The following is a 17,186-nucleotide window of genomic DNA, read 5'->3' on the forward strand; positions in this document are numbered from 1 at the left end:
CGCTAGTAAGAAGTCTTGATTTAAATCATCATTTTTAATGAGCAACTGCCATCTCTGTCCCGCAGTGCCTCCTCATCTGATCCGCTGTTGACTCTGACAGTCCCATTCACTTTAATGGGGCAGCTGGTGATGCTGCAGTGACACAACAGGGTGAGGGATGTGGCTGCAGCAGGTATGTGGGTGCCCACCAACAGGGGCTTCCATGATGGATCTAAAATTTACAGGTTCTCTTTAAATGAAAGGTCTCATTCTTTCTGGTAGTTAGAATATTTAACATTTGCAAACAAAATTAAGGTTTCCTATTTAGAATAATAAACTGTCGGGTTAGTAAATATTCCCAAACTGGGTCACTTTTTTACGGTCTGCTGCCATTTTGCTCCTCAAGGGAGGAATAAAGCACTTCAAGCTATGTGCAGAAAGATCACACGATTTATAAGCCGCTTAGAAGGTTTCACTTTTATTTTTACTGCTTGTCCTTCCTCCTCACCCTTAGAGGCTGGTACAGATTCATTTCTCTTCGAACAATCATACAGTTTGTAATGTGCATAGATTTGCAGCACAATGGGATAATGGAATATTTCTGAACTTTCTTTCTATCTCATGGTTACTGTGAAATTGTGTGAATGCATCAATGCAGTGCATGTTATAATAACTTGCAGAGCTTGGATTCATTGAATGAGTTTACCAAAAATGTAAATGTTGCACAATATACAGCCTCATGCTACATAACTAAGCTCCATTTCATGCTGAATAAATTAAATTTGTTTTCTGTTTAACCACTTGCTATCCAGAGGCCTCAGTTATACTGCGGCAGAATGGCTCAGCTGGGAGAAACAACATTATGTAACGTCACTTCACCCTGTGGCCACTATGGGCGGCGCCCCATGCTCGCCTACGGAGCCGATGCGAGTGTCTGGTAGTCGCGATCACCGCCGGGCTCCCGCGATCGCTCGGCCACATGGAGAACCAGCATCTGTGTGTGTAAACACACAGTAGTTTCCAGTTCTCTGGGGAGAAGTGACAGATCATCTGTTCATACAGAGTACACAGTCCACTCCCCTCTTCAGTTGGAACACACTCTAACAATGCCAGTGGTCCCAAAAATGTGTCAAAATTGTCCAATGTGTACATTGTGTCGCAGTCCCGATTTAAAAATCGCCAATCGCTGCCATTTCTAGTAAAAAATAAAATAAATAATAAAAATGCCATAAAACTATCCCTTATTTTAACTTTTGCGCAAACCAATCGATTATATGCTTATTGCGATTTATTTTTTTTTTTCCAAAAATATGTAGAAGAATTCATATCCGCCTAAGCTGAAGAAAATTTTTCTTATATGTGTGTGTGTGTGTGTGTATATATATTTATATTTGGGGGATATTTATTATAGCAAAAAGTAAAAAAAATGTATTTATTTTTTTCTAAATTGTCGCTTTTTTTTGGTTTATAGCGCAAAAAAATAAAAACCGCAGAAGTAATAAAATACCACCAAAAGAAAGCTCTATTTGTGAGGGGAAAAAAAGGAAGTCAATTTTGGGTACAACGTCACAGGACCGCCCAATTGTCAGTTAAAGCGACGCAGTGCCGAATTGCGAAAAGTGCTTTGGTCATAAAGGGGGTAAAGTCTTCCGGCGCTGAAACAGTTAAGATACATTAATATCTTTAGATAGATTTTTACCCCAAAAGTGTTTTATTCAAATTTTGATAAAAATCTAATAAAAAGTAGGATCTACTGGGGGGGGGACAACATTATTGCTTCCATTTTGGAAGCATGTGTGCTAGCAATCGGTCTTGCCGTGCCTGTCATAGTAATTCTAAGGTGTCTGTTGCCAAGCTTATCGACAGTATAACCTTTGGCAGTGCTTAACCGTTAAAGGGGAAGGGAGAATTAAGAGGGGAAGGGGGGATGAGAATGTTCATAGAGGGAAGATGGGAGGGGGAGGAGACAAAGCGAGGAATAATGGGGGGGGGGGAGAGATCAGGATCTCGCCTTAAGCTTATGAGGGACCTACGTGGCCCGCACCGGACCAGCTGCTGCCTGGTAATCAGATTTTTTTTGTAAGACATGATTATGCAATGCTTGTGGTCTGTGCTCCGGTCCAGAGGGTGCTGTTGCCAGGTACCCTCTAGATCGGTCATGATGACCCAGTGTTGTCTGCTAGCTTTATTAGGGACCCATCTAAACTAGAAGGTATATGGATGTGGTCAGAAAAGTGATCTGTCCAAAGTGATCATGTGGCGGTATGTTTATCTCTATTACCTTTTATATGTTGCAATCCATTCCTCAGCTTCCCTTATCTCATTTACTCTGCGCATCCACTCTTCTCTGCTTGGTATCTGTGTCGTCTTCCAATAAATAGGAAGTAGCTGCCTGGCAGCATTCGGCAGGTGGGTTAGTGCATTTTCTTGGAACCACTTATTGGCATGGGAGGGATGTTCAAAAGAAAGTAGACCGGTGAGAAGGGGACATCTATCCCTAACCTGGTCTCTAATATCCTCCCAGAAAGGTGCAATCAGTGGGCATTCCCACCACAATTGTAATAGGGTTCCTTGACCACATCCTCACCAGCACAATTCAGAGCCGGTAGGGTGAATCCGTGCCAACTCCACGGGGACCCTATACCAGCGTGTGTGTGTGTGTGTGTGTATGTATGTGTGTATGTGTATACATACATACATACATACAGTCTGTCTCTTGCATTTTAGAGTCGGCAGAGCTGGAGTGGGTAAGCTGATGTGTTAGTTGAGGCCCTGTGAGCTCCTGTCCCAAGTCTCTCTCCCAGGACCGTATATAGAGGAGTTTGAACGCCAAGGCTGAGGACCCCAGTAGTTGGTAAAGTTCTGAAACCATTCGTGGGATTGATTCGTCTATGAATAGGCTCTCAAAAGGTGTGTGATGTGATATCTCTTATGGAGCTACTATGCGTCTCAAAAAAGTGGTGGAACTGTCTGTATCTCCCAGAAGTTCAACATGTGGTCTCCCAGGTCTGATCGTCAGATTCAAAGGGTATCACTTTTCCGCCTTTCAACAGTTTCTTGCAGCTCGCTTTCCCTTCATCCACCCATGCTCCGAAGAAGTCCGTGTTTTCCCCAGGGAGGAAACCAAAGGTACCCTCCCAGAGGGGACACAGGGGGCCAGACCCAGCACTCGGTTTATTCAGTCCCAAGTCCTGAATGAAGCGTTCATGAGGGGGGATGTGTCTATAGAAAACCCCCTATGTTCCCACGAGAGCCACGGGGCATATGCCAGATTCCTCCCAGCCATGTTACTTCTCCATAGTAACCCACAGTGTAGACTGGTGATGAAAGCGCCAGTTTAGGATTCTCTGAAGGGCAATAGCCTGGTGATATCTTTGTAGGTCTGGAATGCCCAAACCACCGGAGCGCTTCAGACGCATCAGGACCCTCAGGGCTAGACGTGACTTCTGGGAGTTCCATATGAACGTAGCATATGGGACACTTGGGGGGGGGGGGGGGTCCTGTCTACGCGCAGATATCAAACTAGGGTAGTTTGTCATGTATAACGTGTCAAAACTGTCTTAGTTGTATGCCTAAATACCATAGGAAGGTCTCAGCCCATGCAAAGGGGAATGCTGTTTTCAGGCTTTCTGTCATGTTTGGGGAAAATTGTATTCCTCTGTTATCTGTATATGTACCCTTGGTCATTTATAGCAGTTTTAGAGGCAGTTGAGGTTCCTGGCATTTTTTTTGAAAGCAGAAAAATCATGTTCAGGACTGTAGCTTGCCGGCATTTCAAATGCTTGTGACCTAGGTAAATTGCATTTGTTTGTGTTTATAAACATTTTTAAAGGGGTAAACATTTCTGATACTATTTGAACATATAAAAACATTGAAAAAAAAAAACCCCACAAATTTCACCCCATACTGTTGCATAAATTAATGGATGAGTACAGTAGTGATGAACTCTGGTCCTCTCACGCAATTTTCTATGTCTTCAGAGCCACAGCAACATCAGGAGCATTTCCTCACACATGCTTATGATGGGATTCATAGTGAAAACGCACTGCTCTCTCTGCTGCTACCCTCTGTTCTCTCACAGAATGGCAGAAATCGTTTAATAATTTTGTATGCATTGTGGCCATTTAGGAGGATGTTATCTTCTGATGTTATCTTGAAACACTTCTAACCTCAAACATTCATAATCACTGCTAAAATTACATAAGTGGTATGTAAAAGCTGTGAAACTGATGTTTTTCACCATCGGTTTCCAGCGTTCAGAAGAGTTTTCATCTGCCCTGTGTACATGAGCCCCAAGGCTGGCCATATACTGATGATTTTTTTTCCAGTCTGCCTGTGGGCTAATCAAAAAAAAATATATATAAAAATAAGATAGATTTTTATATATATATATATATATATATATATATATATATATATATATATATATATATATATATATAATTTTACAGTATCTCATGTTTTTGTTAATATTTTATTATGTGATAACACTGAAGAAATTACACTTTGCTACAATGTAAAGTAGTGATTGTACAACTTGTATAACAGTGTATATTTGCTGTCAAATTAACTCCACAAACGGCCATTAATGTCTAAACCGCTGGCAACAAAAGTGAGTACACCCCTAAGTGAAAATTTGCAAATTGGGGCCAAAGTGTCAATATTTTGTGCGGCCACCATTATTTTCCAGCACTGCTTTAACCCTCTTGGGAATGGAGTTCACCATAGCTTCACAGGTTGCCGCTGGAGTCCTCTTCCACTCCTTAATGACAACATCACAGAGCTGGTGGATGTTGCACTCCTCCACCTTCCATTAGAGGATGCCCCACAGATGCTCAATAGTGTTTAGGTCTGGAGACATGCTTGGCCAGTCCATCACCTTTACTTTCTTTAGCAAGGCAGGGGTCCTTTTGGAGATGTGTTTGGGGTCGTTATGTTGGAAAACTGCCCTGCGGCCCAATCTCTGAAGGGAGGGGATCATGCTCTGCTTCAGTATGTCACAGTACATTTTGGCATTCATGGTTCCCTCAATGAACTGTAGCTCCCCAGTGCCAGCAGCATTCATGCAGCCCCAGACCATGACACTCCCACCACCATGCTTGAATGTAGGCAACACACACTTGTCTCTGTACTCCTCACCTGGTTGCCGACACACATGCTTGACACCATCTGAACGAAATAAGTTTATCTTGGTCTCATCGGACCACAGGACATGGCTCCAGTAATCCATGTCCTTTGTCTGCTTGCCCTCAGCAAACTGTTTGAGGGCTTTCTTGTGCATCATCTTTAGAAGTGGCTTCCTTCTGGGACCACCGCCATGCAGACCAGTTTGATGCAGTGTGTGGCGCATGGTCAGACCACTGACAGGCTGACCCACAAAACCCCTTCAACCTCTGCAGCAATGCTGGCAGCACTCATATGTCTATTTCCCAAAGGCAACCTCTGTATTTGATGCTGAGCACACTTTGGTCAACCATGGCAAGGTCTGTTCTGAGTGGAACCTGTCCTGTTAAACCGCTGTATGGTCTTGGCCACCATGTTGCAGCTCAGTTTCAGGGTCTTGGCAATCTTCTTATAGCCTAGGCCATCTTTATGTAGGGCAACAGTTATTTTTTTCAGATCCCCAGAGAGTTCTTTGCCATGAGGTGCCATATGGAAACTTCCAAAGACAAGTATGATAGATTGAGAGCGATAACACCAAATTAAACACATCTGCTCCCCATTCACACCTGAGACCTTGTAACACTAACGAGTCACATGACACTGGGGAGGAAAAATGACGAATTGGGCCCAATTTGGACATTTTTACTTAGGGGTGTACTCTCTTTTCTTGCCAGCGGTTTAGACAATAATGGCTGTGTGTTGTTGTTTTGAGGGGACAACAAATTTTACACTTTTCTACAAGCTGTGCACTCACTACTTTACATTCTAACAAAGTGTAATTTGTTGTCACATGAAAAGATGTAATAAAATATTTACAAAAATGTGAGGGGTGTACTCACTTTTGTGAGATACTGTATGTGTGTGTGTGTATATATGTATATACAGGGCTTGACAAATTTGCTTTGAATCTAGGAACCAGTTAAAGAAGTTAGCCAGTTTTTTTTGTTTGTTTTTTTTTTTTTTTTGAGTGTTATGGATTGTCAGCTCCCGGGGTAAGGCCAGTCATTTTCACCCCCTAACTCACAACGGAGCACCCAGTCAATAATGCCAATGTAACACTGTTACATCAGGGTTATGGGCTGGCCAGAAAGAGTAAGGCTGGCAACAGATGGCACTGGTTGGCTTAGGCAGATGGCACTGGTGGCACGTGGAACTGACAGATGCCACTGATTGGCGGTGGCACTGGTTGGCACTGGCAGGTGGCATTGGTTTACAATGGCAGGTGGCGCTGGCACGTGGAACTTATTGGCAGTGGCAGGTGGCACTGATAGATGGCACTGATTGGCGGTGGCACTATTGGCACTGGAAGGTGGCACTGATTGGCAGTGGCAGATGGCACGGACAGATGACACTGGTTGGCAGTGGCACTGGTTGACAGTGACAGACAGTGGCACTGGTTGGTAGTGACAGGCAGTGGCACTGGCAGGTTTCACTCTGAGCACTCAGTAACTGCCGAGAATTGTGACAGAATCGTGATCTTTATTCTAAGCAAAAAAATTCTCCTTTTTTTCCAGAATCGTGCAGCTCTGATACACATGAGATAGAGATATATATATATATATATATATATATATATATATCTAAGGGTGCAATGGATCGTCACCCCGCTCGGATCGGCACACGCTACGATTATCAAATGACAGAGCGATCACTTGTAAACAAACCGGCGTCATGTTATGATGCCGGTTCCTCCCTCCCTTCTCTGTACTGATCTGTACAGTGGAAGGGAGAGATCAGTGTCAGCAGCGGTGTGGGCTCCATCTGTAGTGCCCACAGTGCTGCTCTGTGACAGCCACCCCTCCGTACCCTGCCAATGCTCTGCCGTACCCTGCCAATGCTCTGCCGTACCCTGCCAATGCCCTGCCAATATTACAGTGGGGGAGATGAGGATATTACAGTGGGGACTATATGGTGGAAAAACCTGGTTGCAAACCTGGTTGCAAAAACCTGTGAAAATTCCAATTATTTGCTGATCCGAAAAATGATCTGATTCGTGACTCTGATCCGAGGAACGATCCATTCTGTGAGTTTTTTTTTTTGATCCGTTGCACCCCTAATATTATAAATATATATATATTTAGTGATCACATTCCCACTGTTCCCTCTTAGCTGCATAAGGGAGGAGAAGCAGCAGCAAGCTGAGATTTCCAGTGAATGTCTGTGTGGAGTAGGCGTGTCAGGACAAGTCTGATCATTGGAGAAGAGCACACGGCGTTCCCAGCATAGCTGGAGAACTGACCACTGTGTGTTCTCCTGCTTAGTGTGGTCAGCTTTTAACAGGAAAGTAGAGGAACTGGCAGGAACAGAAATTTCATACAAAGGAAGCAATACAAAGAACAGGATACTTTTTCATACAAGTATATGGTACAGTAGGCACGTATCAGGAATATGAAATGTTGTGTTTAAAAACACTCAAGTCATCAGCCAGGATTTGATTCTTTTATAATATGACTTATTCTGAGGTTTTATTCAGATAAAGCTAGCCTTGCCATGTTTTAAATGTTTATCTGTCTAAACAAATACTGTACAGGTGCATCCCATAAAATTGGAATATCATCAAAAAGTAATTTTATTTGAGTAATTCAATTCAGAAGTGAAACTCCTATTTTATATAGATGCGTTGCACAGACTGATATATTTCTAGAATTTATTTATTTTAATTTTGAGGATTATGGCTTGCAGCTAGTGAAAACCCAACATTTAGTATCTCAGAAAGTTGGATTACATAAGACCAATAAAAAAAAGTATTTTTAATACAGAAATGTTGGTTTAATGAAAATATGTCCATGTACAGTATAGTATGCACTCAGTACTTGGTCGGGGCTCCTTTTGCATGAATTGCTGCATCATCACAGCCTGTGGAAACTTCACCTGATGCAACTTGGATTCTGTGCCTCTCCACTCTTCCTTTAGACTTTGGGAACTTTATTTCCAAATGAAATTCAAAACTTTCCAGTCTGTGATGATTTGGGGAGCCATGTCATCTGCCGGTGTTGGTCCACTGTGTTTTATCAAGGCCAAAGTCTGAGCAGCCCTCTACAAGAAAATTCTTGAGCACTTCATGCTGCCCTCTGCTGACCAACTATATGGAGATGCTGATTTCATTTGCCAGCAAGAATTGGCACCTGGTTTAATGATCATTGTATCGCTGTGCTTGATTGGCCAGCAAACTCGTCTGATCTAAACCTCATAGAAAATCTGTGAGGTATTCTTGATGAACAGATGAGACACCAGACCCAACAATACAAACAAGCTGAAAGCCACTATCAAAGCAACCTGGGCTTCCATAACATCTCAGCAGTGCCACAGGATGATCACCTCCATGCCATGTCGCATTGATGCAGTAATTCATGCGAAAGTAGCCATGACCAAGTATTGAGTGTATACTATACCGTACATAGACATACTTTTCAGTAAGCCAACATTTCTGTATTAAAAATCCTTTTTTTTTTTTTTTTTTTTATTTTTTTTTTTTTTATTGATCTTATGTAATATTCTACTTTTCCGCAATACTGAATTTTTGATTTTCACTAGCTTTTAGCCATAATCTTCAAAATAAAAAAGAAATGCTTGAAATATATCACTCAGTGTAACGCATTTATATAAAATGAGTTTCACCTTTTAAATTGAATTACTGAAATAAATTCATTTTTTGGCGATTTTTTTTTTTTTTTTTTTTTTTGTGAGATGCAACTGTATATATAGCATATAGGAAGTAAGCTGACATCAACAGTTTAACCACTTCAGTCCCGGAAGGATTTACACACTGCCTGACCAGGCGATTTTTTTATTTTATTTTTTTGCGATATGGCACTGCGCCGCTTTAACTGACAATTGCATGACGTCGTGCGACGCTGTATCCAAACAAAACTGATATCCTTTTTTCCCACAAACTGAGCTTTCTTTTGGTGGTATTTGATCACCTCTACGGTTATTTTTTGCGCTATAAACAAAAGCATCAATTTTGAAAAACAATTTTTTTTTTTTTTTACTTTCTGCTATAAAACCTTTCCATCCAGTTGTAAAACAAATGGGTTCATAAGTTTAGGTCAATATGTATTCTACATATTGGTAAAAAAAAATTGCAATAAGCGTATATATAGATTGGTTTTGCGCAAAACTCATAGCATCTACAAAACAGGGGCTAGATTTATGGCATGCTTTTTTTTTTTCTTTTTTTTTTTTTCTTTTTTTTTTTTTGGCACGACTGCAACATTGCGGCAGACAGATCAGACACCTAACTGACATTTTTAACACTCGCTTTGGGGGGAACCAGTGACGTTGTTACAGTAATTGGTGATAGAAATATGCACGGTTATTGTACTAAGGACACCTCACTGTGTGTTATGACTGTATGGGGGACTGTGTGACTGGGGAAACGCACAGATCTATCTTCCTGCATAGCAGAAAAACAGGATCTGTGTGATCTCCCCTGTCAGGCAGATCCCTGTTCTGTCACTGCAAGGAATGATCGCAGGTCACCGACAGACATTGAGTCCACAGGGCCCGCTGATTGGCTCCCCCCACTGGCCAAATGGAGTGCGCGCCCACGAATCGCCGTGTACGAGCCGACGTACACCTACGGCGATTTGTGGGATCGAGCCACTTTGTGGCTAGTTCTTAAGTGGTTAAAAATGTATAAAATTAAGAAACAAAGATTATGAATGAATACAGTAAGAGCCCGTTCACACTGAGGCAGCACGACTTGCAGCGCGACTGCCTTAGGCGACCGGGATCTGACTTTAGCGGCGGCTTGTGAAATGACTTCTGTATAGAAGTCAATGCAAGTCGCCCCAAAAGTCGTACAGGAACCTTTTTCTAAGTCGGAGCGACTTGAGTCGCTCCGATTAGAACGGTTCCATTGCATAGAGCAGGACGCGACTTGTCAGGCGGCTAAGTCGCCTGACGGGTCGCCCCTGTGTGAACCGAGCCTAAAGTGAATGCAGGTCATTATTGGATTATGTTGATTTATTAATCCCAGGTATGTGCTGCATGTGCCAGTATCAGCATTGGGTATCATGCCTATAAGAAATTCTGATATTTCAAACACTGCAAGGGCCTGCTGTGTCAGTGGGTTTTTGTTGGCTCTAAAGCCTATGAGAATGCAAAACCTGCTTTTAAGGAGGTCAATTGCAGGTCTAATTCCCATGTCAATGAATTGTGAGTTTTAAACTGTTGCCAATAGACACAAGCCCAAAGCCTTTGACTGCAGACCCAAATGATCTTAGTGTCCACTTTAACAAAAAGCAGTTGTCATTTGCATCTTTAATATTTCTTTCTTTATTTTTAGGTCCTTCAACTTCTTTTTCCTCCTGTTTCCAAGAGAACAGGAACAAGAGTACATATACAAATGAGGAAGAGAAGAAATCTGCCGAGGTAAACACTAGCCTATTTTACATTGATGGCCATTTATGTGAACTTTCCCCCCTTAGAGACTCTGTAAAATCTGCATTGTTCTCTGAAATCTGCTATTCTAAAACTGACCAGTGGTTGACGTATTGCCATAGATGCATGTTCTGTTTTGTGAGTATAATTTAAAGTGGAACTACACTTCATCTGAGCACCACAAACCAAAAATGTTTATTTTAAATATTCAAAGCAAGCTTGCACATCCATCCATGTCTCCATGCTTTACTTTGAGAAATCACATTGAGGAACACCCTCTAGCATTTCTGGCTGTGACCGTCTTCAGCAAGGGCAGATGTTTAGTGTAGCATTTTCTTCCTGGGATCCACCTGCCCTTGGCTCAGGTGTGCAAGCAGAAGAGGGTGTGCTGAGAAGGCCCCTCCTTCCTTACTGAAGACTCCTGGGATGTATGACATAATTTGGCTATGCATGGAAACCCAGTAACTGGAAAAAAAAAAGTTTAAGACAAGTACATATGATTTACTTTCCTATGCATTTACTAATGCTAGCAGCATAAGGTTTAAAAATAGTTAATGTTTAAGAGACTGAAGTTCCGCTTTATTGTGTAAGAAGGCAGGACCTCTTGTAAAAAAGAAGCATTTCTCCTTGTACATTTCATATATGGGCTCATGCTTCAGACAAACTGACTGCTCTCTGTTGGTATTTAATAGGCAGATGCCTTAAAAATTATGACTCTAATAGCAATATTTCTATTTTTAATTTACTTTTTTAATTTTTTATACTGTCATCCTTGCCTTGACTTCTTAAGGCTCCATGCACACTGAAGCTCAAAAAAGCTATTTCTGGACGCCAGATTGCTGGCAGAAAACGCTGGTTGAAAAACCTGCTTTTAACAGCGTTTTATACTAGCGTTAATGAGCGTTTTACAGCGTTAGCGTTAATGGGCGTTTTTTTATAAAAATACACAGAGGACACTCCAAAAATCCCACAATGCATTGAAAAATAGAATGCCGAACACTAATGAACGAGCGTTAATGAGCGTTAATGAGCGTTTGTCGTTTTTTGCCGCTGAAAAACGGCACTTTGAACGCGAATTTCTGGCGTTCAGAAAAAAGCCCATAAACTCCACTGCTCATTAAAGCTGAAAAACGTCCATGTGTGCATGGACACATAGGCTAACATAGAGTGGAGTTTATGGGCTTTTACAAAAAACGCCCAAACACCAATAAACTGCAGTTTATCAGCTTCAGTGTGCATGGAGCCTTACAAGTGAGCTGGACAAGTATGCATTTAGTAATGTCTGAGACTGAACCCAGTCATCCTATTTTGAGTCACTAACTTACTAAGTAGTGAAGCCAAGATGAGGTTGTTAGTCCTGGAGCCTGCAGAAGGAAATGTTTAAACTAAGTTATCTTACCCTTTCCCCTTAAACAAATGTAGCCCATCCATCCTCCCCCCCCCCCCCCCCCCCCCTCAAATATCTATACGTGGATCTTTCTGCCGAGTCCTGTGACAATATTTTCTTCTCCACGCGACAATTGCATCTTGGCCCTAAAAATCTTTTTGTGACTAGCAGATTGATCAGCGTCTATTTACATGCAGACGAAGCCAGCAGAGTAATGTAAATATTGCCATGGGCCTCTGCATTGAGATCTAGGTAAGTATAAAGATGTGGGAGTGTGAACTACTGTACCTCCGTTTTAGGAAGAAGACAACAGCAGCTCCCAGTTTAGTGGACTCGGAGATTATTTTTAAATCCTTGAGAGGCTGCCCTTCATGAGTCAGTGTAGTTGGGTTTTTTGAATGTGTAGTTGCTGGGCATCCTAAAGTGAGCAGTCGAGATATGAATCGGAAAGAGAAATGGTTGAAAATGGGTATTTGTAATAATTGTTTTCCCTACTTTCTATAGCTAGTCATAGACAGACCTACAGTAGGTTGACCCTTTTTCACCCTGTTCTTTCTCTGTTGACAGCCGAACTTTGCTGTGTGCTATACATTTGTGGCGCCTGGAGGCAATGCGTGCATGTCCTCACTTCCTTCTGCATGACATGTTTTTTTTTTTTTAAGGACTACATACAATATATATACTGTGTGTGTTTATATAAAATATTTTTTATGCCATTTTGTATATGTGCAAGTAGGTTGTCATGTAAATACTTTGATAATAAATTAAATTAATCAGACTGTTTGCTCGCTTATTAGTGTTGCAGTGTTGTGACTTGTTTATCCTCATAGCTTACCACAAATAAGTCTCTTTGAAAACAACACTAATCTAATAACCTGAAACACCCACAATGTTGTCGTTTAATATTGTTAGATTTTTCCTTTTCTGACTCCTCCCCCTTTATCAGCATGTTAATTACATTTTTCAATAAAATCTTTTATTAGATGCCTTTTTTTTATTATTTAGTTGCACCATCCCTGTGTTCTTGTGCTTTTCTATGTAATGCAAACAGATCATGACTGCTGGGAGAGGCTGGCAAGGTACCACCTAGCTTCCTTAAAACATCACAGCACCATGATTCAATACTCCTCTAAAGCGCCCTCAACCCTGATGGCTCAGTGAACTGACTTTTGGGGATTTAATCAAATGCCCTTATGGGTGGATGTCAGGAGACTGAGATGGCCACTCCAGAACCTTCACTTTATTCTGCTGTAGCCAATGACTGGTCGACTTGACCTTGTGTTTTCAATCATTGTCCTGTTGGAATGTCCAAATAAGTCCCATGCGCAGCTTCCTGGCCAATGAATGCAAATGTTCCTGCAGTATTTTTTGATAACATACTGCATTCATCTTACCAACAATTTTGACCTAATTTTCTGTGCCGTTGTAGCTCACACATCCCCAGAACATCAGCTATCCACCTTTTCCAAATGTAGCATTTATGGTTGTGGCCAGAAAGCTCAATTTTGGTCTCATCACTCCAAATAACTTTGTGCCAGAAGGTTTGAGCCTTTCCTGTTTTATATAGTTCTACTACCTTTTCCCGCAGATCCTTTGACAATTCTTTACTTTCCCCATGACTTAGAATCCAGAAACGTCAGTGCATCACTGGATAAAAGATGCAAGGGTCTGTCAGGAGTCCAGAAACTCATTGCGCTTTTATATACACACACTAATTACAAGCGAACAGATCACAGGATGGTTACCTTTTTAATAGCCATTCAAACCCCTTTGTGTCAACTTGTGTGCATGTTATCAGGCCAAAATCACCAGGGTATCTAAACTTTTGATCAGGGTCATTTGAGTAGTTTCTGTTGCCATTATGATTTAAAAAAAAGTAAACACAGTTGATTGGTAATAAATGGCTTCAGCCAAACACTAACCATGAGTGAAAAATGTTTGTGTTATTCATATTCTCTGAAAAATGGCCAAGAAATCATACATTTTGCCAGGCTATGTAAACTTATGAGCACAACTGTGTTATATATAATATATAGGGGTGCACCGAATGGGTTTTTTGGTGCCGAAACCGATACCGAAAATGAAAAATACACTAGGCCGAAAACCGATACCGAAACAGCACCGATACCGAAAATGACTGTTTTAAAAAAATATTTTTATACAGGAGATGGTCAGAGACTGGCGACGTGGTACAGGAGGTGGTCAGAGACTGGCGACGTGGTACAGGAGGTGGTCAGAGACTGGGGACGTGGTACAGGAGGTGGTCAGAGACTGGCGACGTGGTACAGGAGGTGGTCAGAGACTGGCGACGTGGTACAGGAGGTGGTCAGAGACTGGCGACGTGGTACAGGAGGTGGTCAGAGACTGGCGACGTGGTACAGGAGGTGGTCAGAGACTGGCGACGTGGTACAGGAGGTGGTCAGAGACTGGCGACGTGGTACAGGAGGTGGTCAGAGACTGGCGACGTGGTACAGGAGGTGGTCAGAGACTGGCGACGTGGTACAGGAGGTGGTCAGAGACTGGGGACGTGGTACAGGAGGTGGTCAGACTGGCGACGTGGTACAGGAGGTGGTCAGAGACTGGCGACGTGGTACAGGAGGTGGTCAGAGACTGGCGACGTGGTACAGGTGGTCGTCAGAGACTGGCGACGTGGTACAGGAGGTGGTCAGAGACTGGCGACGTGGTACAGGAGGTGGTCAGAGACTGGCGACGTGGTACAGGAGGTGGTCAGAGACTGGCGACTTGGTACAGGAGGTGGTCAGAGACTGGCGACGTGGTACAGGAGGTGGTCAGAGACTGGCGACATGATAAAAGAGATAAGTGTTGCCCCCAGTGATGCAGCCAGCGTTGCCCCCAGTGATGCAGCCAGCGATGCCCCCCCACTGATGCAGCCAGCGATGCCCCCCAGCGATGCTCCCCCACTGATGCAGCCAGCGATGCCCCCCCACTGATGCAGCCAGCGATGCCCCCCCACTGATGCAGCCAGCGATGCCCCCCCACTGATGCAGCCAGCGATGCCCCTCTGCAGTGAAGAGAGCCATCTGGTTGAATAGAGCGCCGGGAACATCACAGCTTTAATTTTAATAGCTGTGTGTCCCCCGTCGCGCACCGTAACACACAGCCCCTCCCCCTTGTCCAGGCACTTTGATAGACAGATCACCCATCCAATCTGGACAGGTGATCTGTCTATCAAAGTTCCCCCAGGCCCCGCCCCATTTTCGGCTCAATTATCGGCCGTTCTTTCCTTTCGGCAAATTGCCGAAAAGGGCATTTTCGGCCAATATGTTTCGGCGGCCGAAATTTCGGTGCATCCCTAATATATGTTTATATATAATATATTTTTAGCTGTCTGGAAATCCAGGTAAAACTTTGCAACAGGTTTATATAAACTCTTTGCTCCAGAAGTCTGTATACAGTGAGACATGATGAAAAGCGCAAAATTTGTGAAATTTAGGGTTTACACACAGCTCCTTGCAAAAGTATTCAACCCCCTCTTGGCTTTTTATTTTGTTACATTACAGCCTTTGTTCAATGTTTTTTTAAAATCTGAATTATATGTGATGGATCAGAACACAATAGTCTAAGTTGGTGAAAAATTAACATTTGAAAAATCTATACATAAAACTGCTAATTGGCATGTGCGTATGTATTCACCCCCTTTGTTATGAAGCCCATAAAAAGCTCTAGTTGCAACCAATTGCCTTCAGAAGTCACATAATGAGTGAAATGATGTCCACTTGTGTGCAATCTAAGTGTCACATGATCTAATATTACATATACACACCTTTTTGAAAGGCCCCAGAGGCTGCAACACCTAAGCAAGAAGCACCACTAATCAAACACTGCCATGAAGACCAAGGAACTCTCCAAACAAGTAAGGGACAATGTTGTTGAGAAGTACAAGTCAGAGTTAGGTTATATAAAAAAAAAAAATATCCAAATCTTTGATCCCTAGGGGTACCATCAAATCTATCAGAACCAAATGGAAAGAACATGGCACAACAACAAACCCGCCAAGAGACGGCCGCACACCAAAACTCAGACTGGGCAAGGAGGGCATTAATCGGAGAGGCAGCACAGAGAACTAAGGTAACCCTGGAGGAGCTGCAGCGTTACACAGCAGAGACTGGAGTATCTGTACATAGGACGACAATAAGCCGTACGCTCTATAGAGTTGGACTTTATAGCCGAGTGGCCAGAAGAATACCATTACTTTCAGCAACAATGGCACGTTTTGAGTTTGCGAAAAGGCATGTGGGAGATGGAGGAAGGTGCTCTGGTCTGATGAGACTAAAATTGAACTCTTTAGTCATCAAAAAAAAACGCTATGTCTGTCGCAAACCCAACACATCACATCACCCAAAGAACACCATCCCCACAGTGAAACATGGTGGTGGCAGCATCATGCTTTGGTTATGTTTTTCAGCAGTCGGTACTGGGAAACTGGTCTGAGTTGAGGGAAAGATGGATGGTGCTAAATACAGGGATATTCTTGAGCAAAACCTGTACCACTCTGTGTGTGATTTGAGGCTAGAACGGAGGTTCCCCTTCCAGCAGGAAAATCTGTGGTCAGACTTAAAGATTGCTGTTCACAAGCGCAAACCATCCAACTTGAGGAGCAGTTTTGCCAGAAGGAATGGACAAAATTCCAGTGGTAAGATGTAGCAAGCTCATAGACTTATCCGAAGCAACTTGGAGCTGTGATAGCCACAAATGGTGGCTCTACAAAGTATTGACTTTTTCAGTTATTTTGTCCTATTTGTTGTTTGCTTCACAATAAAAAGAACACCTTCAAAGTTGTGGGCATGTTCTGTAAATTAAATTAAGCAAATCCTCAAACAATCCATGTTAATTCCAGGCTGTGAGGGGGGGTGAATACTTTTGCAAGGCACTGTACACCTTAAGGAGACCCTATCAGTTCATTAAAAAATAAATGCAGATAAGTGCAAGAGAAAAAGGATTGTACTACTATGGTGGCCAATGCCTCCTACCTTTCCTGACATTCCAGGAATTGTTGAACGCTGCATATTCTGATGGAGGCTAGGCTGCACTGCTGATTAGATATGCATGTAAGGTCATGCGTTCCAGGGAGTCTTTCTCAGCTAATCATGCCCACTTACCTGTATGCCTCAGCTAAGGGCAGATGGATTCCAGAAAGTAAATGCTACATGAATTGTCAACCCTAGCAGAAATGCTAGGGCAGTGATGGTGAACCTTGGCACCCCAGATGTTTTGGAACTACAATTCCCATGATGCTCATGCACTCAGCATT

General features: G+C 42.7%; 1 protein-coding gene across 2 annotated transcripts in view; it reads left to right on the forward strand.

Moving 5' to 3' along the window:
- Positions 1-17,186, forward strand: part of JADE3 (jade family PHD finger 3) — a 133,134-nt gene that overhangs the window by 64,829 nt on the left and 51,119 nt on the right. For both annotated transcript variants that reach the window (XM_077482803.1, XM_077482802.1), the window contains one exon: positions 10,433-10,518. Coding sequence is in view for 1 of the 2 variants with exons in the window: in XM_077482802.1 (XP_077338928.1) it covers positions 10,433-10,518 (86 nt within the window). In the remaining variant the exon portion in view is untranslated. The remainder of the gene's footprint in view (positions 1-10,432; positions 10,519-17,186) is intronic.

The sequence above is a fragment of the Lithobates pipiens genome, unplaced genomic scaffold (assembly GCF_037356315.1).
Source record: "Lithobates pipiens isolate NorthernLeopardFrog02 unplaced genomic scaffold, aLitPip1_a1.2 Scaffold_16, whole genome shotgun sequence".
Classification (NCBI taxonomy): domain Eukaryota; kingdom Metazoa; phylum Chordata; class Amphibia; order Anura; family Ranidae; genus Lithobates; species Lithobates pipiens.